The sequence below is a fragment of the Mus caroli genome, chromosome 11 (genome assembly GCF_900094665.2).
Source record: "Mus caroli chromosome 11, CAROLI_EIJ_v1.1, whole genome shotgun sequence".
Taxonomy (NCBI): domain Eukaryota; kingdom Metazoa; phylum Chordata; class Mammalia; order Rodentia; family Muridae; genus Mus; species Mus caroli.
Window position 1 is genome coordinate 117,341,932 of NC_034580.1, and position 26,232 is coordinate 117,368,163.

The 26,232-nt window shown below is 44.1% G+C and overlaps 2 protein-coding genes across 3 annotated transcripts in view; both read left to right on the forward strand.

Annotated features, from left to right (window-relative positions):
• The window catches only part of Fn3k (fructosamine 3 kinase), a 15,941-nt gene extending 11,334 nt beyond the window's left edge, over positions 1–4,607 (forward strand). The window contains exons 5-6 of the mRNA XM_021177230.2: positions 3,197–3,319; positions 4,228–4,607. Coding sequence (XP_021032889.1) covers positions 3,197–3,319; positions 4,228–4,566 — 462 coding nt within the window. The 3' untranslated portion in view covers positions 4,567–4,607. The remainder of the gene's footprint in view (positions 1–3,196; positions 3,320–4,227) is intronic.
• A 1,366-nt stretch (positions 4,608–5,973) lies between these two features.
• Tbcd (tubulin folding cofactor D) overlaps positions 5,974–26,232 on the forward strand; it is a 163,172-nt gene continuing 142,913 nt past the window's right edge. Inside the window, exons 1-6 of one of the 2 annotated variants that reach the window (XM_021178456.2) lie at positions 5,974–6,249; positions 7,627–7,677; positions 13,305–13,402; positions 14,316–14,417; positions 15,194–15,340; positions 15,693–15,748. In XM_021178456.2, coding sequence (XP_021034115.1) covers positions 6,066–6,249; positions 7,627–7,677; positions 13,305–13,402; positions 14,316–14,417; positions 15,194–15,340; positions 15,693–15,748 — 638 coding nt within the window. In that variant the 5' untranslated portion in view covers positions 5,974–6,065. Of the gene's footprint in view, positions 6,250–6,503; positions 6,612–7,626; positions 7,678–13,304; positions 13,403–14,315; positions 14,418–15,193; positions 15,341–15,692; positions 15,749–26,232 lie in introns of those variants that run through there. The other variant, XM_029483328.1, reaches the window with a different exon arrangement.

Genomic DNA, 26,232 nt, shown 5'->3' on the forward strand with positions numbered 1-26,232 from the left:
CCTGCCTCTGCCTCCCAAGTGCTGGGATCAAAGGCGTGCGACACCATGTCCGGCGGTTGCTTTGTATTTTGATGAGAATGTGTGTCTGTATTTTCTTTTTCCTTCCTTCCTTCCTTCCTTCCTTCCTTCCTTCCTTCCTTCCTTCCTTCTTCCTTCCTCCCTCCCTCCCTCCCTTCCTTCCTTCCTTTCTTTCCTTCCTTCCTTTCTTTTCCTTCCTTCCTTCCTTCCTTCCTTTTCTTCTTTTGCTTTTTTGAGACAGGATCTCTTTCTGTAGTCTTTGCTGGCCTGGAACTCAATATGTAGACCAGGCTAGCCTCAAATTTATAGATCTCTGTTCACACACACACACACACACACACACACACGTATTACTACTTTGTTGGGTTCTTAAATCACCCTTCTTTCCACCCTAATCCCTTTCAACTTCCTAACACTAGGTAGGAGAGAAAGAAGGTTTGAGGGGAAAGGGGAGATAGACCTCTTTTTACTACTTTCTGCTAATTAAGGGGCATTGAGTTTCTTGGGGCCAGTTTAATCTTCGTCTTCAGGATATCTCCACCTTCTTGTCAAACCACAACAACAGCAACCAGGAACAGCAGAGGGAAGCAGCAGCAGCCTCCACCACCTCCACTACCTCCACTTCCTCCTCCTCCTCCTCCTCTGTCTCCTCTTTCTCCTCCTCTTCCATCTCCTCTTTGTTTTGTTTTTTTTTGTTGTTGTTGTTGTTTAATAAGAAGATTAAATCTTTTATTGACATCAGCAGCTGGCAACCCTAGCTTTCATCCCATGCCCTTTAAATGGATGTGCAAGCTGGCCTTACCATTGTCGAGTTCTATCATTTATGTTAACAATGTAATCCATCTCCACCAGTCAGATGCCACCAGTCAATCCTAAGTACTGGGACCTAAGTACTGGCTTTCAGAGCAGCTTTGTACTTCCCTGTTATCTCCCATCTCCTCTTCCTCCTCCCCCATCTCCTCCATCTCTTCTCCTTCTTTTTCCTCCTCCCCTTCTTCCTTTTTCAGAGTGCCTCTGCCTCTTTTGGGCTCTGGCATTTAGACCCACTCCAGAGTTCCCCAGAATTAAACTTTCTGCAGCTGGCAAAGATCATGCCCCTCCTAGAGCAGGACACAATCATAGTTAACATCTGTGGACAAACTGAAGCAGTCCATATCCCACACCTGGGATTAAAACAGAAACATAGTCACATAACTGGTTTTTTAAAATTGTTTTTTATTTTTAAATTCATGTCTTTTTTTTTCTCAAAGATTATTTATATTATATGTAAGTACACTGTAGCTGTCTTCAAATACTCCAAAAGAGGGTGTCAGATCTCATTATGGATGGTTGTGAGCCACCATGTGGTTGTTGGGATTTGAACTCAGGACCTTCGGAAGAACAGTCAGTGCTCTTAACCGCAGAGCCATCTCTCCAGCCCTATAACTGGGTTTGAAAAGAAATCACAATTCTCATTGCAGAGATCTGCTTGCCTCTGCCTCTTGAGTTCTAGGATTAAAAGCATTGTCAGCACACCTGGGTATATTCGTCTTCTTATAGGGCTTCTAGTCCTGACTATTTTGACTTCACATTTATGCCATTTAACCCTAATTTCTTCCTAAGGCATTATGTCCAGACTGACCTTGAATTCAAATCCTCCACCCCTGCCTCAGCCTCCCAAATGCTTGAAAGCCTTATTTCTAAAAACAGTCACCTTCAACACATAAATTTTAGGATGAAGACATAATTAAGACCTTATCAGGCTGTAAGTGAGGCTTCATCTATTTCTCCATACAGTTCCAGCAGTCTTATTTTCATGTATTTGAAGCTCTGTTGCAGAGTTATAAGAATTTATAGTAGAGTTATAAGAGTATCACAGAGGATGGTGTCCCATACCTGTAATCTTTGCATCTTGAGTCAGAGGCAGGAGTTCAAAGCCAGGCTGGGATACAAGCTAAAACCCTAAACAACAATAACAACACCCCACCCACCCCCGTCAGGACTAGCAGATTCCATTTATTACTTGATCATATTTTCAGTAGGAAACAATTTCCTTTGTATTGATGGTAGTCTTTGCTCTGCTGTAAGTGTTGTCTGGCATGAATTTCTGCTTATTTTTCTTTTTGTATTTGTCCTTTGACTATTGTGAGCAGATGTATACATGCTCTATCCATTTGGAGTATTTCTGATTTTGTGTATATATGAACATAACTTACTTTTTAAAAAGGTTTAAAAATTTTATGTGTATGAGTGTTTATTTGCATGTGTGTGTGTGTGTGTGTGTGTGTGTGTGTGTGTGTGTGTGTGAGATGTGCATGCAGTGCTCACAAAGGCCAGAAGAGGGCATTGGAGCCCCAGGAACTAAAGTTACCAATGATTGTGAGCTACTGTGTTTGTGCTAGGACCTACATCAGATCTTCAAGAGCAGCAGGTGCTCTTAATTGGTGAACCATCTCTCCTGCCTATACCTGGGTCTTGCTTTGTTGTTCCAATCTGTTTATCTCTATCTTTGTCTCTCTGTCTGTCTCTGTCTCTCCCTCTCCCCTCCACCCCCCCACCCCCGTGTGTGTGTGTGTGTGTGTGTGTGTGTGTGTGTGTGTATTGAACTTGGGACTCATACAGACTAGGCAAGCACTCCACCCCTGAGGTAGTTCTAGCCCAATCTCTGTCATTTAACTATAGCATTTGTTTCTGACCCTTTGCCCTTTGTGTTTATTGGGTTTGGGTTTGGTTCTGCCACCTTAATATTTGTTTTACTTTTTTTTTTTTTTGTTCCCTTTAATCACTTGTAGTGGTTTGAATAAGGATGGCTGCCGCAGGCTCAGTATTTGAATGCTTAGTCACTGTGCTTAGGGAATGAATTGTTTGAAAAGATTAGGAGTTTGAAGTTTCAAAAGCCCATGCCAGGTTCAGTGTCTTGCTCTCTCTTGGCCTGTGGATCAGGATGTAGCTCTCAGCTTCCTCTCCAGCACCGCATCCCACCAGGTTCCCCACCGCAAACATGAAGGACAAAAGTTCTGAAACTGTGTAAGCAAGCCCCCTATTAAATGCTTTGGTCATGGTGTCTCTTCTTTTGGGTAAACTGCTTCATGAGTCCACTTGTATTTTCAGTTGGTTCACTACTGTTGGCTGTGTTCTTGGTGGTCACTAAAGCTGTCCTGGGGCCACGAATCCCGTGGCCTCTCCTCTTGTTGCTCAGGTGAATGAATGGCAGGACGACTGGCCAACCTTCTTTACTCGACACCGGCTCCAAGCTCAGTTGGATCTCATTGAAAAGGACTATGCTGACAGAGAGACACAAGAGCTGTGGTCAAGGCTACAGGTGAGCACGACGTTTATTTTTCTGGGAAGAGGCTGTCCCTTAGGAGCCTATAACAGGCATATGGGGGCCTCTTAGGACTGAGTCAGAATAGGAAAAACTGATGTTAGAGAGGGCTGGCCAAGTTGTGGGTATATCAGTCACTACCTTCTTATCCTGTAGGTGAGGGGAGGCATGGGACAGACCCCTGCTTGAGGTCTTCAATCATTGCACTTGTTCACTCTTACCCTCACTTTTTGTCCCCATTGTGTCACCCTTAATCAAGGTGTGTATTCTTGCATCACTTATTTAAAAACAACTCCAAAATATTAGAAACACAATTCATCTATCAGTGTAGGGCAGTGTTTCTCAACCTGTGTGTTGTGGTCCCTTGGTGATGGGGAGGTCAAAAGACCCCTTCACAGGAGACAAATATCAGATCTCCTGCATATCAGATATTTACATTACAATTCGTAACAGTACCAAAATTACAGTTATGAAGCAGCAGCAAAATAATTTTATGGTTGGAGACCACCAGAGCATGAGGAAATGTATTGAAGGGTCAAAGCATTAGCAAGGTTGGAGACCCTGGTCTAGGGTGAACAGGCATCAAAGATTTGTTATTTAATAGAAGAGGTGCAGGTACATATGTGTAATAACATAAAAACACCGTTTAGAGGGTAGGTACCAAACTACATATTCTACAGCATAAAGCCCAAACAACTCTGAGGTTTTCTCTAAAGCTTTTGAACTCATTTGGTAGTGGCCAGAGTGCTAGACAACGTTACAGTCAGGAGTCAGGTGAGCCTCTTCCCTGGGCCTGCTAGATTATTCGGTTGGACTCTGGATTCATCCATGGCTCTGCTTTATTTCCAAGCACTGGATAATGGGCCCCTGGGTCTTCGAGTCCCATGTAATAATTTCTCTTCTAGGTGAAGATCCCGGATCTGTTTGCGGGTATAGAGATTGTCCCTGCCCTGCTCCATGGAGACCTCTGGTCTGGAAATGTGGCTGAGGATGACCAGGGACCCGTTATTTATGATCCAGCCTCCTTCTATGGCCATTCTGAGTTTGAACTGGCCATTGCATCGATGTTTGGGGGGTTCCCCAGATCCTTCTTCACTGCCTACCATCGGAAGATTCCAAAGGCTCCAGGGTTCGACAAGCGCCTGCTGCTGTACCAGCTCTTTAACTACCTAAACCACTGGAACCATTTTGGGCGGGAGTACAGAAGCCCATCCCTGGGGGTGATGAGGAAGCTGCTCAGGTAGCAGAGGGCTGGACCTAATAAAACATCAAACTGGATCCTTAACTGGGCTACTTTTGAGTCGGCCTACAACACATTCATCCAGAGGCTGAGGTTATGGCAGTGCGGCAGGTTTCAGGGAGTTCTGTATGTAGCTCAGGCTGACACCACAGCAGCACTGTTGCAGGCAAGCTCCCACCTCAGCGGCTGAAGCCCCAGGTACTGCAGGCGAATAGGGAAGGAAGCCACCATGCTCGCCCGTTTGGCTCCGTTCCTTCAGTTGCAATTACTGCCAGACCCTCTCTAGCACCTCACTGTTTTCTATTTTTTTTTTAGATTTTATTTTGTGTACTCATGTGCTGAAATATGGGTGTATAGGTCAGAGTACAACATGTGGTTCTCTTCTTCTTCCACTATGTGAGGACCAAACTTGTTACCCCACAACATATCTGAGAAGACTGCTCGGATATAGATTTAAGCCAATAGAAAGTCTTTATTAGCAGGCCAGTGACTACACTGGGTATTCTGGATCCCAGCGAAACAGTGATCCTTCTCAGGGTGAACTTTTAACCACACACACACACACACACACACACACACACACACACAAATATATTCTGGGTTGACATACTTCAGTTATCAACAATAGTGAGCGAGAAGTAGAACTAGAGAAGCCAAAAAGCAAAGTTAGCACATTCAGAAACTTTTCAGGACCGACGGACTTTGAAGGATCAAGTCTTTGTTTTTAGTTTGGCGGGTGGGTGCTGTCGAAATGCTGAGTTTTACAGCCTGAATGGCACTTTAATCGTGGAATCGGATGTGCTAAGGTTTGGGGGCCTACTGTTACACATTCAACTCCCGAGGCTTAGTGAAGGAGACTTTGAACACTAAACTATCTAACCACTCCAGTCTTCCACTTTCCAGTGAGGTCTGTTCTGTTGGTGAATGCAGGGCCAGCAGTGTGCAGCCCACGCCTTTTCTCAGGACTGCTTTGGGTGGTCATGATGGTGCTATGTTTGAGGTCACGGCAAAAGCCTTCATCCTGGAGCAATACCCCTGCGTTCACACCACCCCTCCTATTCTGGCTCTTTCTATTAGTTCAGCTTTCCTGCGCTGTCCACACTAGCTCAAAACCTTCCATGTTCCTGCCCCCAATTTCAAACCCAGTTCTCTCCTTAACCTTACACACACTCAAACTCCAGAAGGCTTCCAACACTAGAGTTCATTCCCTGTAAGGATCGGCCCGGCCCACTGCTCCGGCCACACCCTCCTTGGCCCCACCTCTTTTGGGCTCCACCCACTCCCTCTTGAGGCTGTAGACATTGGAGGCTTAGTTTTTCTGGTACTGCCCTTCATTCACGCAAGCATCATTTTGCGCGCGGAGCCGACTTCGCGCGAGCTGTTTTGTTGGCTTGCGCACCCCGTAGTTGGGGTCGAAGGTCTCAGGGCGGGGCTGGCCGCTCTCGTGCTGTATCTCCTTTCTTCCCGGTTGCCGGTAGGGTTCTTACGGAAGCTGCTGGCAGGATGGTACTGAGCCATGAGCCGGCTGCGAGCGCCGCCGAGGAGGAGGTGGAGGATGATGCGCTTGTCCGCGCCTCCGCCCTGGAAGCGTTCGGCGAGAGTGCGGAGACCCGCGCACTGCTCCGCAGCTTGCCGGCGGTGCACAGAGAGCGCGCGTCCCGGGAGGTGGCGGAGGAGCGGTTCCGCGGTGCGGGCGGGGCCCCGAGTCTCTATCTTGAGGTCCTTGCATCTGGGAGGAAGGGACCTGGGGAGCCATACCTCCTGCCTGCCCTGCCGTGTCCAGGAACTGAGCAAAGCATGCTTGGGACCTCTCTGTGGATAGGGAGGGAACCAGCAGAATTGTTGGATGAACCTGCCTCCTACGAGCGCTAATGGCAAGCAAAGAGGAGCGGTCTGGCACGGGGTTGTGCTCCTATGGGGCTGCGCTACGAGGCCAGGGCTCTGCAAACTCAGAGCGCCAGGTTTATCTGGGATCTCCGTTCCAGGCAGGGAAGGAGAGTGGACAGTGCCACTAGATTTCTTTGGTGGTTCTAAATCCCCCAAGTTTAGGTAGGCCTTTACAGTCGTTTGTCTGTCATAGTTTTGTCAACCTTACACAAACCTAGACATACCTGGGAAGAAATCTCGTGAGTAATTGCCACCACCAGATTGGCTTGTGGGCATGTCTTTGCGGTATTTCTTTAATTACTAATTGATAAAGGACGGCCCAGCCCACCCTGAGATGGACCATCCCTGGCCTGTGGGTCTGAGCTGTATAAGAAAGACAGCTGAACTTGAGCCTAGGAGCAAGCAAGCAAGCGAGACTCCTCCGTAGTTTCTGCCTCTATTTGCTTTCATTCATCCCTACACTTTTCTCAATGATGGGCTGTGAAAGCCAAATAAACCCTTTCTTCTTCAAGTTGATTTTGGCCAGTTTCATCACAGCAACAGAAAACAAAGACAATGTCCAAATGAGCCCTTTGATAATTAGAGTTTTGTACTTGAACAAAATCATCTTTGTGTATTCCTTAGCTAAAAATTTTCTCTCCATAATGTCTTTTGGTTTGGATGGGGCTCTAGTTTTTGGGTAAGACATAGTGGTGGGCTTTGTGGAGTGAATCTGAAGTGGCAGGTGAGAACTGCAGAGGCAGAGAAACCATTGAATTGGGTAGAAACATTAATTTGCTGGTAGGGGTTGGAAAGCAGGTGACCAGGGTTGGGGAGGTTGTACAGTTATTGATTTGAACATTGTTGGAAATGGAGGGCATCGTGCTAGGCAGGGGAGGGCTCAAGAAGTCAAGAGGGTCTGACAAGCAGGGGAAGGTGGAGTTGTAGAGAGTTGGAGCACCAGCACATGTGTGAGAAGGTGTGCAGAGCAAGAGAAGAGCAGGAGGTGTGGTCACATTGGTCCTCAAGAGCCTGACAGATGTTGAGCAGCCGTGAGCATCTGTCAGCAAGAAGCCAGGTGTGTCCCTGCCTGGGCATTACAAGGACTAGGAAGATGCTAGCTGTTCCATTAGAGTTACTGAGAGACGTGAGTTTCCAAGGCTCACCTGATTTGATTTTCATGTTATTTTCCTTTTAGTAATTATGGACAAATACCAGGAACAGCCCCACCTCTTGGATCCACACCTTGGTAAGCATAGATTTTGGTGGTTCAATATCAGATGATCGGGAAGGCTTGTGTGTATAGCTGGCACCTGTGTGCTATCAGTAGAAGGTGTCAGAAGTGTCCCTAGAGCTTTGTCTTTTTCTGGATGGTTTTATGGACCCGTGATAATGAATAGCTTCGAGTTCAGATACCAATCTTGATTGTGTGCAGGTGTGACTAAGCTACTTTCTGCTTGTTCCTATTGAAAGAACACATCTTTTCTTATATGTGTTTTAGTCTGTTATGTGTGAATAGCTGTTATCTTCCTGGTAATTGTTTTGTAGGGTCATATGCTTTACAAAGGTCCTATTTTACCTGCACAGCAGTTGATGAGGTCATCTGTCATCTCCATTATGTAGAGAGCCATTAAGGTTTGTTATCAGGACATTAGTACAAGAGTGTTGTGCAGGACTATCCTCCAAGCCGAACAGCTACCATCTGTGGAGCTCAGCTATGCGCCCTGATTATCCCAGTTGGACTTGTTGACTATTTACATCCCATCACATGAAGGCAAGAAGGATCAGAGACCCTCACCTGAGTACCCACGGCTCTCTACTACCTGTTGTATGTAACTGTGCCCTAATTGCAGGTGGCCTTGGGAACGGCCTAGATTCTTGGTTTCAATCTGTGGGTTGTAACCCCCATAGGGGTCATATCAGATATCCTGCATATCAGATATTTATATTATGATTTATAATAGTAGTAAAATCAGAGTTATGAAGTGACCATGAAATAATTTTATGGGGGGGCATAACCACAACTTGAGGAATTGTATTAAGGGTCACAGCACTAGGAAGATTGAGCCCCCCTCCTGTGTGTGTATATATGTGTATATGTGTATATATATCAGACAAGATTGGGGGGGGAGAATCCCATCTATGTTAGTGTCATTTTTATAAGTGTGTTGACATTTTTCTCTTAACCCAGCTGGCTCCCAAATTGAGACAGAACTATTTTATTTATTTACCAGCTTTAAGGCACAGCAACTGAGCAGTATTAATCTATTTTTAATCTTCCTAGCTAATCCTAGGGTGCTTACATTTACCTCTTGGAAGAAATTTTAGTAGCAGAGAGTGACTTTTGTTTGCTTTTCATTGCTGTTGTTATATTTGAACCTATTTCATATTAATTACATTTTTGTTTGGCTTTTCTTTTTTTCTGTTTGAGATAGAGTCTTGCAATGTAGCCCTGGCTGACCTTGAATTCATGGAAGTTCTCCAGCCTCAACCTCCCGAGTGGTGGGATTACAGGCGTGAACCACAACTCCTGGCTTGTTTTTTTCTTTTTGAGGTAGGGTCTTGCTAGGTAGCCCAGGCTGGCTTCAAGTACTCTTGGTAATTTTTTTAGTCTTGTTCTGAGCTTTTTTTTCCCCCCTTTTTTTCTTTTTTCTTTTTTCTCTTTTTTCTTTTCTTTTTTTTTTTCTGGGGGGATCCAACTGTTTTAATCATCGTCGTAACCTCACAGTCTCTGTGTAAGCTCTGTCATCGTAAGCTACACAATACAAACGGGGAAACTGGAGTACAAGTCTGAAAGGTTAAGTAAATTGTTTCATGCCACACAGTTGGTGAGATTGCGGGCAGAATTTATGCATCTCCTCCTTCCCTTCGCCTCTCGAAGATGGGTCTTCAGCGGGGCCAGTTGCAGGCAAGTGGCTGATGTCAGGCTGAAGGGCTGGCTATGCTGAGGGTGGCAGACCAGTAGGTGCCCTGGGCCTCATCCATCTGATAGTTTTGGATTCCTGGTTGTCCCCATGTAACAGATATAGGTACTGTCCAAGACGTGTAAGGTGCTGTTTGACTTCTTCAGGTGACAGCTTTGACCTGCCCTCGCTGCCAGAACCTCTCTGCTTACTGCGTTCCATCCAGTGCTTAGTAATGGTGACTGTTCATTATCTTCCGGGAAATAGAAATAGGTCCCGTTCTGAAAATATGATGCTTGCTGGTGCTGATCTTTTTCTGTGTGTGACACATTTTATGCTTCCGCTTTTGCCTTTCAGGTTTATGTGTGGTGTGTTAGCCATTGAGGTTTAATATATTTGAGTTTGAATGTTATCATTCTCTTCCTTTTCTTTGTTTCTGAGACAGGGTTTTACTATATACTCCAGATTGGTGTTGAATTGCCTGCCTCAGCCTTGTTTGAGGTCTTCTTTGTGTTTTTGATAGCAAACCCAAAGTCTAATTCTTTTTTTTTTTTTTTTTTTTTTTTTTAGACAGGGTTTCTCTGTTTAGCCCTGGCTATTCTGGAACTTACTCTGTAGACCAGGCTGGCCTCGAACTCAGAAATCCGCCTGCCTCTGCCTCCCGAGTGCCGGGATTAAAGGTGTGCGTGCGTCAACATGCCCGGCACTAGAGTCTAATTCTTAATTGATTATGTAAGGCTTATTTATTAACTGACTGATCTAGTAACCCTTCTCCCTGTTTGAAATATATATTTTTAAAATGTAATTTCTATTCTTATGTATATGTGCATGTGTCAGAATTCTTGGAGTTGCAGGCAATTGTTAGCTATTCAACATGGGTTCTGGGAAACAAACTTAGGTCCTTTGCAAGAGCTCAAACACTCTTAGCCACTGAGCCAGCTCTCCAGCCCTGAAATACCATTTTATGTCTGTAATTCGGTACTTATATAGCTTATATAAAAGCTTTTAGACCTCCAGTTCTGTTTCATTTGTCCCTTGTTAGATGCTTTATGGTATATTCTCTCTAGCACCACAGCTGATTATTTTGCTATTTTCTAGTCCTTTCATTAGTGCAGATAAACTTCATTGGTTTTTTTTTTTTTTTACTCTCCAGAACTGACGGATCTCCTTGGAGCTTTGTTCAGTACACAGATTCATATAGAGGAGATGTTTTTATAAGATTCTAATTTGGCTATTATGAATAATACTGCTTTAAACCTGCATGTACCATCTTTGTGTGAATATGTTTTAGTTTTTCTTAGGTGACTATCTTAAGACTGGGGTTTATGGGTTGTGTATGTATCTTGTAATGGAATGTCACACTGTTCTGTAAAAGTTGAATCCTTATGCATCCTCACCAACCATGTATGAGGATCCCTGTTTCTTTGTAGCCTCTCTAGGCAGTGTTTCCCCTGTTACTTTGTAGCCTCTCTAGATAGTGTTTCCCCTGTTACTTTGTAGCCTCTCTAGGCAGTGTTTTCTCTGTTACTTTGTAGCCTCTCTAGGCAGTATTTCCCCTGTTACTTTGTAGCCTCTCTAGGCAGTGTTTTCTCTGTTACTTTGTAGCCTCTCTAGGCAGTGTTTCTGATTTTAGTGAGCATGTAATCTTACTCGACTGTGAGGTTCAGATTATACTCTTTTCTATTGAGACCAGTGACACAGCACAGGTTTGTCTGGCTGAGGCGTCCATGTATGCTTGAATGAGTCTGTTATACTGTTGGAATAAGGTGGATGATCGTGCTGTTGATACCCTTACTGATTTTCTGTTTACTTGGTCCTGTTCCTGCTTTCAGTTTTTGCTTTGCTTTGGGGTTCTGGCATTTGTTGTATCAGTAACTGAATTGGTTGTTCTAATTAGAAATGTCCTCTAAGTTTTGCAATATTTTCTCCTAAGTCTCTCATGATAGCAAACACTCTGTGTTTGTCTCCTTTTTGTCTGGATTCAGCCTGTCAGCCCTTGTCTTTTAATAGCTAGGAGGGTATTTTCATTTAGTAATGCTGTCAGCTTAGCTAGGTTTAATCAACTCTATTGGGACTTGCTTTTTCTTTATCCTGTTTCCTTTTTGGTTTCTTCCTTTCTTCCTTTATTTTTTTTAACCTCATTGTTTTATATTAGTTTGATAGTTTTTGGTGTTTGTTTATTTTGAGAGAGGGTCTTACTATGTAGTCCTGGCTTGTGTAGGCCAGGCTGGCTTTAAACTCACAGAGATTCATTTGCCTCTGCCTCCGACTGCTGGGATTAAAAGACATCTGTTGCTGGCTTGGTATTCTATTTTATCTTCACTATATGCTCAGTAGGTTTTTTTTTCCCCCCCTCCAGGATTTATATGTGCCCTAAACTCACAACAGTCTACCCTCAAATAATGTGCATTTCATGCATGGTGTGGAAGCTTTGTGAGAAGAACCTTTTGTTTCTCCCTCCTGCTTTCTGTGCCACCTTACACCTTTGTCACAGAACTCTGTTTCATATTTATTACAAATTTTACCTTAAACACACAGTTTTTAAATAAAAGATTTATTTTATGTGTATAGGAGTTTTGTTTACGAGTATGTCTGTGTACCACGAGTGCAGTGCCTGCAGCAGCCAGAAGAGGGCATTGCAGCCCTTGCAATTGGAGTTACAGATTCTGTGAGCCACCGTGCTGGTGCTGGGAATCAAACCCTGATCCTTTGGAAGAGCATCAGGCTGTTCTCTCTTTAAACTGCTGACTCATCTCTTCAGCACCTCATTTTTTTTTTTTTGGAAAAATTTATTTTTAATTTTGTGTGTATATGTGTAGATATGTGCAGGTCCTTGTGGGGGCTTGAAGCCTGGAGCTGGTGTTGCAGAGGAGCCCAACCCTGGTCTTGAGCATGAGCAGTAAGTGCTCTCAACTGCTGAGCTGTCTCTCAAGCTGATACTCAAATGCTCAAATGGTTTTTTTAAAGAAATAAAAATTGAGGCCGGGCATAGTGGTGCACTCCTTTAGTCCAAGCATGTAGGAGGCAGAGGCAGGCAGATCTCTGAGTTCAAGGCCAGTGTGATCTACACAGGGAATTTAAGGTCAGTCAGAGTTACATGGTGAGATCATGTTTGAAAAAACAAACAAAAACCCTAACCCAAAAACCAAAACGAAAAATCCAAACCAAAACAAAACCTGCAAAGCAAAACAAAAAGAAATAAAAAATGAGGAACTCTATAATCTTTGTGTATTTATCCTTCAAAAAAAAAGTCCTTTATAGAGCAAAGAGTATGCCTTATAACTCGGGGTGACTGTGCTAGCTCCCCAATACCACCTCAGGTCCATGGTGCCCTGGGAAGGCTTACAGGACACAGCAGAGTCTTGTTTGTGGTGGGGATGTGGTTGATGGTATGTATGTGTCTCTTGGGCATTGGGTTGGTGGGGAGGCAGTAGGATAGTCAGTGGGGTGTGGCTGGAGCTTTGTGTTGCATGGCTAACGGCCTTGTGGAACTCTTCTCTCTCCTTCTCTGTGCTCTCCTTTGACCTCTCCCTGTACTGGGTTCTGAACATTGCCTTGGAATGGACAGGAGAAAGTGGTGCCCTGTATGACCCTCTTTATCCTGTCTTACTGCATCAGTTAACCTAGCCTGTCGGTAAATCAGACCAATTTTAACAGGCATTGTCTGTAAAAACACGGTGTCAGATACCAATTTTAGATAATTTCCCTGTATTAAAAATGGGAGGGGGCTGGAGAGATGGCTTTGCGGTTAAGAGCACTGACTGCTCTTCCAGAGGTCCTGAGTTCAATTCCCAGCCACCACATGGTGGCTCACAACCATCTGTAACGGGATCTGATGCCCTCTTCTGGTGTGTCTGACAGCTACAGTGTATTCATATAAATAAAATAAATGAACCTTTAAAAAAAAATGAGACCGTGTGTTAAGGTGAATATACTTTTTTCAGAGATGGCTTTCATATCTGTTTTTTCCTAGAGTGGATGATGAACTCACTGTTGGACCTAGTACAGGATGAGACATCTCTGCCCGACCTTGTCCATCTGGCTTTTAAGTTTCTTTATATCATCACCAAGGTAATGCTAATGTGGTGCTGTAGCATGGACACACACTTTCCTCATCCGATTGCTCTAGAAGTGTTTGCTCTTGGGGAACATGGTTCTTCAACACAAGTTACGGGTTTTCATTTTCTTTTTAGCCTGTGTTGGGTCTCAGGTCTTAGTGATCTTGGGGTCCTTAGTTAGAACAAAAGGTTTCTTACAAGGAAGAAGCAAAAGGCCTTGGTGGAAGTGGAAGTGTTGCTGCTGCTGCTGCTGCTTCTTCTTGTTCTTCTTGTTCTTTTTGTTCTTTTTTTTCTTTTTCCTAAATGGGGTCTTACTCTGTAGCTCCGACTGTCCTGGAACACACTCTGTAGAGCAGGCTGGCCTTGAACTCACAGAGATTAGCCTGCCTCTGTCTCCTGAGTGCTGGGATTAAAGGCTGAGCCACCACAGCCACAACAGAAGTATTTTTAAGCTATAGTGTGAGGATGGATTTACTGGGGAATCTTATACTTCCCCTCTGAGGAAGAACATCTGGGGCTGATGGCCTGCTTTCTCCAGACTTAGAGATTCGGGAGTGACTCTGTGTAAAATTTCGTGAGTCTCAGGGAACATGTTTTAGCATTCTTACTGTGTAGCAGCAGGGTGAGGCTTTTGGCTGTTGATAGAATGTAGCTTGTTTTATAAAAGTGTTAGTGGGGCCATTTGAGGTACATAGGGATTTCGTTTTCATAAATGTCAGAGTAATTGTTGGACAGAATAGAAGCAGAAGTTTTCAGTTTGTAGCATACTGATATGTCTGGTGCACACAGTGTAACCTGTTGGCCAAATAGGAACATAGAGGATGGGTTTTGATGACTGTATCAAGGCAGCTTTGCTGCTTGTTCTGTAATCTAATTATATAGTGCACTCCACATTCTGTAAATTCCAATGTCTTTTTATTTGGCAGGTTCGTGGATATAAAGTGTTTCTGCGTCTGTTTCCTCATGAAGTGGCTAATGTTCAGCCTGTGTTAGATATGTTCACAGGTCAGAACCCTAAAGACCATGAGGTGAGTCCTTCCCAAGCCCTCCCTGCTGGCTCCCCGGGCACTGGCAACTCCGTCTTCCAACTTTCTTTGGTTTTATCTTAGTTTTTTTTTTTTTTTTTTTTTAAATTTCCTTCTGCTGCTGCTTTAGCATCTACACATATTACTTTAAGTCATTCTCTTTTAGAACCTATCTGTTACGGCAAAGAGTATGCTTTTTAATTCAGTGTGACTGTGCTAGGTCTCCAAGACCATGGCAGGTCTGTGGTGCCCTAGAAAGGCTTACAGGGCACAGCACAGAGCTGCGCTTATTGTAACAGTGGGCTAGGTGACGTCTTTGGGCCTATTGGTGGGAAGGCCACTTGGGTGGCAGTGGAGTATGGTTGGATCTCTCTTTCTCTCTTTAATTATTACTTGGGATGGGTTCTTGTTATGTAGTCCAGACTAACTTGGATCTTACTATGTGGTATAGACTGGCTTTGAACTTGAGATCCTCATTCCTCAGCCTCCTGAATGTTAGGAGGACAAGGGAATGAGTGGATGCCAAAACGCTTGGCTGCTTTTTCCTTCCCTTCCCCTTCCCTTCCCCTTTCTCTCTCCTCCCTCCTTCCCTCCCTTGCTCCCTCCCTCCCTCCCAGATCAGGTTTTACTATGTTGCCCTGGCTGGCCTGGAACCTCAGGCTGGCTTGGAACGATCCACCTGCCTTGCCTTTTGAGAGCAAGGATTCAGGGTGTGTACCACCATACGCAGCAGCTCCCTCTTCTATTGGGTTCATTCTGACTGTGATTTAACTCCTTAGACGTGGGAAACTCGCTACATGCTTCTACTGTGGCTCTCTGTGACCTGCTTGATCCCTTTTGATTTTTCACGCCTTGATGGGAACCTGTCTACTCAAACTGGAGAAACACGCGTACCCACCATGGACCGAATTCTGCAAATAGCAGAGGTAATGACGGGCGCACAAACCTTTTTCAGTTAGTTGTGCACTTGTCTTGAGATGAGAGTTTAGTTATATTTGTTTCACTGACATTTCCGCTTTCAGTGATACCTCAGCTTTGGAAACTGTGATGTCATGTAGAGGTCAGATGGATTGCTTTAGCAAATCTCATTTCTTTACAGATAATACAAATGTTTGTTAAACATAATGGTAATATGTAAGGGGTTTTGGGGCAAGAGATGGTTAGAGGAACTATTCATTTTACATTTAATTTTGAATATTGTGTAAATAATACATAATTGTAGGAAATCTAGAAAATGAAGATAAAAATGCTAAATTGAAACCTGTCAAATTCTTGCAGTCTTACTTGGTGGTCAGTGACAAGGCTCGAGATGCAGCTGCTGTCCTTGTGTCCAAGTAAGTTTTGTTGGCTGTGCAGGACTGTTGACTGAGATGTGACTGCCCATTATAAGCCTGTTTGTTTTACATACTGGTGTGTGTGTGTGTGTGTGTGTATGTATGTATGTGTATGTATGTATGTGTATGTATGTGTGTGTGTGTGTCTGTGTAGATCTCTCCCATCTGTGGCTGAGCCCGCCATTGACACGTCTTTGCACTTTGATCAGTAGTGAGTTTCTGTATTAACTACTGTGCATTGCACAGAGACCTCTCTGATGAGGTCTAAGAACTGTGTGATCTATGGGTAGAGATGTGAATCTAGAGGACAGGCTGGTAGCCCAGTTAGCAGGGTTGTCCCTGGGCCTGTGAACTCCCTAGCCATGAGTTCTTGACCAGGTTTCCAGTACTAGGCATGATTCCTCTTGTGGATCAGTCCTTAAATCCCACTCAGAAAGCAGTTGGTTCTACCGGTAATTCATGTCACTATTGTACCTATGTGCATAGCATGGTATTCTGGTCAGTGTTGTAGTTCACAGGGTTCAAGACTGCATGAGATTGTTGATGATGCTCCCACCAATCCCCAGCAACCTACACAGTAACTTCTAGTGCTATAGAAGCTGACCCTCATGAGGGGTTGGTACCTGTTTACCTCCTCAGCCATTTTACCAGCCTTATTGTCTACCCTGTATTTGCTGTTTGATTTTGTCACATACTAATGGTGACAGATGAATGCCAAGCTTTACTCCATAGAATGCCTACAGGCCACAGAAGGTAAAACTCAGCACCTTTGTTCAATTCTTAGGGTCCTACAGAAAAAGCCATAACATGGAGCACCACAGAGCCTCAGTGACATTTTGTGTTGAGGTGCACAGAATAAGTGTTTCACTTGGTGTAGCCTGGAAGGGCTATTGCCAGACTTGTAGACTGCAGGAGCAGTGCAGTCACTGGCCTGAACTTGTGTGATGTGAGCGAGTACCCAGGGTGTTTGAGTAGACGGACATGGTCACGGGAAATGGCTCCAGTGTACTTGGTTCGGAGTCACCTATATTCCATCGCCATCTTTTTGGTGGGGTAAAGAGGGGCCTATCTGCAGTGGCTGGCTGTTCCTCATGGAAACACTGTCTGCCTCGCTACACTAATTGCTGGCAGCGTCTTGTGCTCTTCTCTGCCTGTGGTTCTGGAACCACATGTGCTTCCTTTATCAGCTGTAACTTTAAGTTCCTGAGACAGTTTTGCTCATTAGCTGAGGTTTGTTTCAAACATGTTTACAATCCTCTTGCCTCAGTCTCCCAGTTGCTGGAATTACAAGTGTGAGCTTCCATACCAGACTTCTCCTATAACTTTTTGTTTTTCCTAATTATTTTACTTCAAAATTTTATTTTTACTTTTATTTTAAAATTATTAATCATTAAAAATTATTTAATACTATTTGGAAATGTCATACAAGAATACAATGTATTTATTTAGTATCTACTATGCCCATATTTCCACCGCCAGCTTCTCTGGGAAACACTCCACTGCCCAACCAATTCCCTTCCCAACTTCATCTCTTTGTTTGTTTGTTCATTTGTTTGTTTGTTTTTGTCCCCCACCTTCTGAGTCCAGTTAGTGTGGCCTGTCTGTGTCTGGAGCATGAGTGACCTGCCTGGGCCACGCTGCTGAGAGCATTGCCACCTTCATCTCCATCAACAGTGCAAGGGTCCTTGGCTAAGGATGGGGCCACGTGAGCCCCCTTCTCCTCAGTTCTCCACTGTTGACTGGTGTTTGTTAGGTCTTAGGCTGATGAGCACATGAGTGCATAGCCTTGTCGTGTCCAGAGGACTTTTTTATTTTTTATTTTTGAGACAAGATTTCTCTGTGTAGCCCTGGCTGTCTTGAAACTCTGTAGACCAGGCTGGCCTTGAATTCAGAGACCTGCCTGCTTCTGCCTCTAGCACTGGGTTTATTAGTTATAGGTGACTGTCACCTGGGAAATGCATCTCACAGACACTGTTGATGATGGAGAACAGACAGCTCCAAGAGTCCCACAAGTGTAAGGATAAGCAGTCATGTTACAGAGAGTAAGTGTATGGTAGTTAAAACAAGAGAAACAGGGGAAGCAGAAGCAATTGTTTTTTATTTATTTATTTATTTTCAAGACAGGGTTTCTCTGTGTAGCCTTGGCTGTCCTGGAACTCACTCTGTAGACCAGGCTGGCCTTGAACTCAGAAATCCTCCTGCCTCTGCCTCCCGAGTGCTGGGATTAAAGGCGTGTGCCACCACCGCCCAGCCTATGTTTTATTTTTCTATGATTTGAATATGAAATGTCTCCCTCATGTTGATGTCTTGAATGCTTGTTCCCAGGCTGATAATTAAAGGTGTGCACCACCACTGCCCGGCAGTTTGTATTCTTTCCAGACCTCTGGCTCTTTGGATTTTTCTGTCCCCACTTCTGTGATGTTTGCTGAGCATTTCAGGGAGTTGGAGTGGGTGTGCTACAGACCCCCCTGGCAGGCTGAGCACTCCATTGTCATTTGTTCCCTCTGACCAGGTGTGAGCCTCTAATAACTGCCACCCTTTGCGTAAAGACCTTCTCTGAGAAGGGTGAGAGTCGTTCTGGTCAGTGGGTATAAGGGTAAGTATTTGTAAGGCAGTTTGATTTCTGTGTTCCTTTGGCAAAATTACTAGTAGGGCCTATGATCTCCCTAGCATGGTTTACTGAATAGTAGTCACTACTAGCTATGAATCCCTTCTTGTGGATTGGGCCTTAAATTCATTTAGAAAGCTGTGATTCATGCCACTGTTGTACCAATGGGTCTATCTTGCCAGGCCAGTCACGACTGTAGAAGCTTCCAGGTCAGTATGGTTTACTTTCTGTATGTTAAAGTGTGTGCTGTCTTTAGCAATAGAGTCTTATTATCCAGCTCTAGTAAGTATCTAAGAGCAGTGGCAAGAGCCTGTATTGTTTGGTGGAGGTCTCTGGGACCCGTTCCTTATAGCTCTTAGTGTCATTACATTGTTACAAAGTGATTTAGATTGATTTAGATTATATGTGGAAATACAGGAATTTTGTTATAGAAAGATAAGGAAGCCAGGCATATGATGACTCATGAATCTAATCCTAGCACCCAGAAGGCAGAGGCAGAGAAATCTTTGTGAGTTCAAGGCCAGCCTGATTGATATAGTGAGTTATGGGCTAACCAGAGCTACACTGTTAAACTTTGTCTTGAATAACAACCAACCAACCACAACAGAAAGAAAGATGAGGATAGAGCTTGACTCTTGAAAATTTTTTCATAAGTTGTCTTTCTTTCTCTCTCTCTTTCTCTCTCTCTTTCTTTCTTTCTTTCTTTCTTTCTTTCTTTCTTTCTTTCTTTCTCTCTCTCTCTTTCTTTCTTCCTCTCTTTCTCTCTCTCTTTCTCTCTCTTTCTCTTTCTTTCTTTCTATCTTTCTCTCTCTTTCTTTCTTTCATCTTTCTTGTCTTTCTCTCTCTCTTTCTCTCTCTCTTTCTCTCTTTCTTTCTCTCTCTCTCTCTCTCTCTCTTTCGTCTTTCTTGTCTTTCTCTCTCTTTCTTTCTTTCTTTCTTTCTTTCTTTCTTTCTCTCTCTCTCTCTCTCTCTCTCTCTCTCTTTCTTTCTCTCTCTTCCTTTCTCTCTCTCTCTCTCTCTGTGTGTGTGGGTCTTTTGTCTGCATGTCTGTCTGTGCACCATATACATGAAGTGCCCTTGTAGGCCCAGAAGAGGCCACTGGACCCTTGGGACTGGAGTTACAAATGGTTGTTAGCTACCATGTGGGTGCTGGAACTTGAACATGGGCCCTCTAGAAGAACCGCCAGCATGCTTAATCATTGAGCCAATTCCTAGCTTTGCTCTTGATGGCATCAGCTTGAAATAATAGCTTCTGTGTTCTGCCTCTATACACTGGGCATGGTGGCATGCCCCTGTAGTGTCCGTGCTTGAAGGTAAAGCAGACCAATCACATGAGCTTTGGAGACCACTGTCGACATATACACATAATGATGCCCTCTCTAAAGAGAAAAACGGACCAAAGTAAAAGATAAAGCACGGGGTATTTCATGAAGAAAAAAAATTTGGAACAGAAAGTTGGAAACATCCTCTGTATGAATTCTAGTGACACATACTGTGTTTCTGACTTTCTCAATGCTATTAACACATGCAACAGTCTCACAAGGTAGCATCCCACTTTCCTGTTCATTTTGTAACCACTGGCTGACTTTGTGTAAGCCGTGACTTTGTGTCAGGCCTGTGGTTGCCTGTGTCACCTGTGTGATGACAAGAGCATGATGATAGCCAGTTTTGCGATCTCAATTGTTTTCTGTGGGTAAAACCCTAAGAGGTGGAGATCCTGGGCTCTAGGGCTCTACTGTGCAGTGCCTCTGTTGGGCCCTAGGGGTGGCAGACAGCCTGGAAAATACCCTGCTTTGAGCTGGACCAAGTATATGTTCTTCATTTAAAATATTTAATTGGTATCTGTATTAGTAACATTTGCATTGCTGTGACCAAAATACTTGACAAGAAAACTCATTGCACAGAATCCTGAGTAGCTCAATTCATTGTGATGGAAACATTCATTGGGAGGGTTGTGTCTATGTGGTGAGAGCATCCTGAACTAGAGTCCAGGTTATAACTTCAAGGTCTGCTCCTCTGTCCTGAGCGGCCTGTTTCTGTCAGCTAGGCCTCTTAAGTGCTCTAGAGCAGCTTTCCCTGGGAGTGCCATCAGCTTGGGAACAAGCATTCGGAATGTCAGCATGAAGGAGATGTTTCAGATTCAAAGCATAAACCCAACCGCTTCTGCTTCCCCATGCTCTCTTGTCTTAACTACCATATGCTCTCTGTAACATGACTGTGATCTACACTTGTGGGATTCTTGGAGCTGTCTGTTTGCCTGTGGGATGCATTTCTCAGGTGATTTTTTTGGCCTTTTATTCTTTGGACTAACGTGTTCTCCTCTACTTCCATTTCTCCCTACCCCGTCCTTTCTTCCTCCAGTCTTTGGAATCTTTCCTTTCCCCACTGTTTTTGTTTCTTGTTCCTTCAGGGTCTTCTTCTGTAGCTCAGGCTGGACCTGAACTTTCTAGGTCGTTCAGCCTGGTGTTAAACTCATAATCCTGGTCCATCTCCTCTGCTCTGGGATGTACAGGTGTGAGCCACCATGCTTAGCTGAACTTACTTTCTTTCTCTTTCTTTTTTTCTCTCTCTCTTTCTCTCTTTCCCTCTTACCTTCCTTCCTCCCTTCTTTCTTTCTTCCTTTCTAAGATTTGTTTAGTTTAATTTTATGTTTTGCCTGAATGTGTGTCTGTACACCCTAAGTGTGCATGATGACCGTGGAGGCCAGAAGGAGGATCAGATCCTCTGAAGTGGTTGTGAGCTGCCCCCATGGGTGCTGGGACTTGAACCTCAGGCCCTCTGGAAGAGCAGTCACCGTTCTTAACCACCAAGCCATTTCTCCGTTCTAAACTAAAGTTTTTAACTCTATTTTTAATTATTTTATGTTTCCTTTTTAATTTCCCCCTTTATTAAAAATAGATTCTTTTATCATACAATATATCCTGGTTACAAGTTTCCCTTCCCGCTAATCTTTCCCTCTTAATCTTCCCAGTTCTGCCCATCCAGATCCACTCACTCCCTTTCTGTCTCTAAGAGATAATAACAAAATATAATAAAATAAAAAAGAAGTAAGATAGAACAAAACCCAATTCATCAACGTTGGAATGAGGAAAACCAACAGAAGGAAATGAGCTCCAAGAGAAGGCACTAGAAGCAGAGACCCATGGGCTGGAGAGATGGCTTAGCTGTTAAAGGCTAGGCTCCCAACCAAAATGAGTTCACTTCCTAACACCCATGGCTGTCTCTCCAGCCACAAAACAAAAAAAAAAATGACCCCACCCCCCAAAGACCCAGAGACCCATTTGTTCATACACTCAGGAGTCCCATAAAGCACAAGGTAGAAAGCCATAGTGTATATACAGAGGACCTGGTGCAGGTTCTGTCTTTGTGAGTTCATGTGAACTTTGATCAGCTCAGTCGGAGGAGCCAAGAGAATGAGGAGCTCAGTCAGAGGGCCTCGTTCTCCTGGCTCCGTCTTATACTCTTGCTACCTCCTCTTCCTGTTGCAGGAAAGATGAAAAGGAATGGCAAGTTCCTGCACTACGCTGGTGCGGGGCTCAGGTATTCTCATCTCAACAGTCTCTCTGGCCTGGGACTCCTGACTCGATAATTTCCCTTGTCAGGTCTTTGCCATGCCAGCCCCATGTAATGACTGCCCACCTCGCTGTTAGATATCACAATACCCAGTAACCCCGTAAATCAAAACTCTTGAAGCTTATAATTAACCAGTCAGATTTATATAACAATAAATTCTCAGTTCACAAGATGCCCACATAATAATTTCAGAGCCAATTGATAATGGTACAAGCTGCCCACCTAGATTAGACAAGTTACCCCAATTATTCTGCACCTATATGAGATTATATCTACCTGTGGCTATTTAGAACTATGCTAAGTCTGAATCATCTTGGTCTCCCTCCATATTGCTTCCTTCCTGCTCCAGTCTCCTCTCTGTCTCTGTACCTCTTAGCTCCACCCCCTTTCCATGCCCAATCATAAACTTTCTGCTGCACTAGTATTTAAATTAATTGGACAGGGAAAATCCTGCCACATCTTCCTCAGGGTTCTGTGAGGGGAGAGATTTAATGAACATATCCCATTTGGAGCTGTGTGTTCCAAATTTCTGCATAATATCCGGCTATGTGTCTCTGTTCCCACTCTGCTATAAGAGGAACCTTCTCTGATGATGGCCGAGTAAGGCACAGACTAATGAGTATAGCAGAATATCATTGGGTCATTTTATTGATCTTTTTTTTTTTTTTTTTAAGACCAGTAGTGTTTGGTTTTACTATAGGTCCCTGAGCTATTTAGTCGCTGGCTCTTGGTCACCAAAGCAATGTCAGGTATGGGTTCTATCTCGTGGAACCTTAAATGGGACTTGGTCACGCCCACAAGCTTTGTGTCCTATTGCTCCAGCATACCTTGCAGACGGAACAGATTGTGTTGGGGTTGGTGTTTATGTTTTTCCTTTGGTAGCCTACAAAATGCTTTTGCATACCATAGACACAGAATGATGGGGGTGAAGGTTAATGTACGCATCAGAGCAACCTCTCCATGTTCAGTGATTGTGTGCGTGTTGTCTTCAGCAGTGGGGCCTGGCTGTCAGTTTGTGGAGAGCAACCTATTGTCTTGGCAACATTCTGGGTTCGGTGATTTCTGTGGGAACCCTTTGGTCAACAGAACAATTGGTTACAACAGTAACCCAGTCTTGGCGCCGGAAGCTTTGTTTGATGACGAGAGATGGCCATTTGGGATTGTTTCCCTCATTAATTGGAGACTTCGTTAGGAGTGCTTTCATGTATTGTAGGAGATTTCCATTGCACTAGGTTTCCATACCCCACCTCAGCTGCCCCTCAATTCTGCCTCTTCCTCCCTCAACCCTGTCTCCCCTCCCACCTGATCATCCCATTCCCATCCTCTCTTTCCCTGCCCCCAGTCTACCTGTATAATCTTCTATTTCCTCTTCCTAGAGACGTCCATGTATCCCTTCCTAGTCCCTTCTGTACATATCGTCCCAGAATCTACAGATTGTAGTTTAGTTATCACTTATTGAGTCGCTAATATCCACTTATAAGTGAATACATACCATGTTTATTTTTCTGGGTCTGGGGTACCTCATTCAGAATGTTTTTTTTCACGGTCTATCCATTTGCCTGCAAATTTCATGATATTTTATTTCTAACAGCTGAGTAGTATTTCATTATATAAGCGTACTACATTTGCTTTATCTATTCTTCTGTTTTCTTACTGCTCCAGCTAAGAGTTCAGCTACTTTATTGAACAGGTTTGGAGTGGACAGCCTTGTCTTGTTCCTGATTTTAGTGGGATTGCTTTGAGTTACTCTTCGCTTAGGTTGATGTTGGGCTTGCTGTGAACTGCCTTTATTATGTTTAGGTATGTCCCTTGTATCGTGCATCTCTCTGGGACTTTTATCATAAAGGGGTATGGGTTTTGTCAAAGGCCTTTTCTGCATATAATGAGAGATGATCATGTGGTTTTCCCCTCCTTTCGGTGTGTTTATATGGTAGATGATACTTACTGATGTTCATATATTGAGCTCTCCCTGCGTCTCTGAGACACAGCCTATTTGATCACGGTGAATGACATTTTTAATGTGCTCTAGGATTTGGTTTGAAGTTTTTATTGAATGTAGTTTCTATTTTGTGGAATAATTTGAGGCATATTGGTATTAACTCTTCTTTGAAAGTCTTGTCTAATTCTGTGCTAAAACCATCTAGCCCTGGGCTTTTTCTGGTTAGGAGAATTTTTTCCCCCCACTTCTGTTTTCATGACAGGATTTCTCTGTGTAGCCCTGGCTGTCCTGGAACTCACTCTGTAGACCAGGCTGGCCTCAAACTCAAGAGATTCACCTGCCTCTGTCTCCCAAGTGCTGGCTTTAAAGGTGTTTACCACGACTGCTCAGCTTGGTTGGGAGATTTTTAATGACTGCTCCTACTTCACTAGGGATTATAAGTCTGTTTAAGTTGTTCATCTGATCTTGATTTAACTTTGCTAAGTGGTACCCATTGAATTATCCATTTCCTTTAGGTTTTCCAATTTGGCATATGTCATGGGTGGATTCTCTGGATTTCCTTGATGTCTGTTAGGTTCCCCTTTCATTTCTGATTTTGTGAATTTGTATATTTTCTCTCCATCTTTAGTTAATTTGAATAAGGGTCTGTTGAACTATATTGTTTTTTCTTCAATAACTGACTCTTTGTTTTATTGATTTCAGCCCTGAGTTTCATTATTTCTTGACATCTACTTCTTTTGGGTGTGATTTCTTTTTTTGTTTTAGAGCTTTCAGGTGTGCTCTTGCTAGTTTGATTTCTGTCTCTCTGTCTCTCTCTGTCTCTGTCTCTCCCCTCCCTCCCTCTTTTAATGTAGGTGCTCAGTGCTATGAACCTGCCTCTCAGGACCACTTTCACTGTGTCCCATAAGTTTGGGTATGCTGTGTATTCATTACACCAAATTTCAGAAAGCCTTTGATTTCTTTATTTCTGTCTTGACCCACTTTCCATTCAGGAGAGAGTTATTCAGCTTCTGTTAGTTTTTAAGCTTGGTGTTGCTTCTGTTGTTGGTACCTAGCTTTAATCAGTTGCTGGTAGTCTGATAGCATTCAGGGAGTTATTTCAGTTTTCTTGTAACTGTTGAGACTTGCTTTGTGTCCAAGTGTGTGGTCAATTTTGGAGAAAGTTCCATGAGATGCAAAGAAGGTATACATACATATGCATGCATGCATACTATACTGTTTTAGAATAGGAACCAGTTCTTTCTCTCTCTTTTTAAAGATTTATTTATTTATTACTTATAAGTACACTGTAGCTGTCTTCAGACACTCCAGAAGAGGGCTTCAAATCCCATTGCAGATGGTTGTGAGCCATGATGTGCTTGCTGGGATTTGAACTCAGGATCTTTGGAAGTCAGTCAGTCAGTGTTCTTAACCGCTGAGCCATCTCGCCAGCCATCTTGCCAGCCCATAACCAGTTCTCTTAACTCTCTGCCAAACTTCCTCCAAGTTTCCAGCCGAGCTGCGTATGTGCTTGGATGGAAAGGTATCCTGGGATTTGGAATCCCAGGAACCACACAGCTCTGAGGGGAGAAAGTATCTCAGTGGAAAGGCATCATGAGACATGGGGCCTAGGAAGCACACAGCTCTGAAGTGGGTCAGTGGCCCAGTGGAAGGGGACCCTGAGACACAGGAGCTCAGGAACCACGCAGTTCTGAGGGGAAGCCGCAGAGGTGTTGCAGCTCCCAGGGGAGGGTGTCCTCAGCTGAGTTGAGGAGCTCCAGAGCCTCAGCTCCGCTCCTTCTCTTCATTGCTTTTCTTCTTGGCTTTTTCTGACTAGAGTCACACCAGGCAGGAAATCTCAGGAAAGAGATATATTGGAGGGTATAGGATGTGGAGGAATGAGTCCAGGGATGGCAGCCCTCTGCTCCTGGGAGCTGTCAGCAGGGAACTGGACAGAGGGAAGTTCTTTATATAGGATTTCTTAGGGGGCAGAGCTTTTTCAGGGCAGGGATTTCCAGAGTGATGATTGGTGGAATTTTAAGTCCTGAGCTTGGGGACCTCAGGGATTGGTGGGTTTCCTGCTCAGGAATTGGTGGCTTTTTTTTCATTCTCTTTTCCTGTGTTGGGCCTTTGGGTTAGGGTGGGAAGTCTTTCTTGGTTGTAGCCAGCTTTTGCGAAGGCACCATTTCTGTAGGGCTGCTGGGGGGAGACTAGAGAGTAGGTGCTGCCACTGTTGACAGCTCCTGTGGGACAGCTCCTGTGGGTCAGCTCCTGGGGTCAGCTCCTGGGGCAGCTCCTGTGTGTGGGACAGCTCCTGTGTGTGGGACAGCTCCTGTGTGTGGGACAGCTCCTGTGTGTGGGACAGCTCCTGTGTGTGGGACAGCT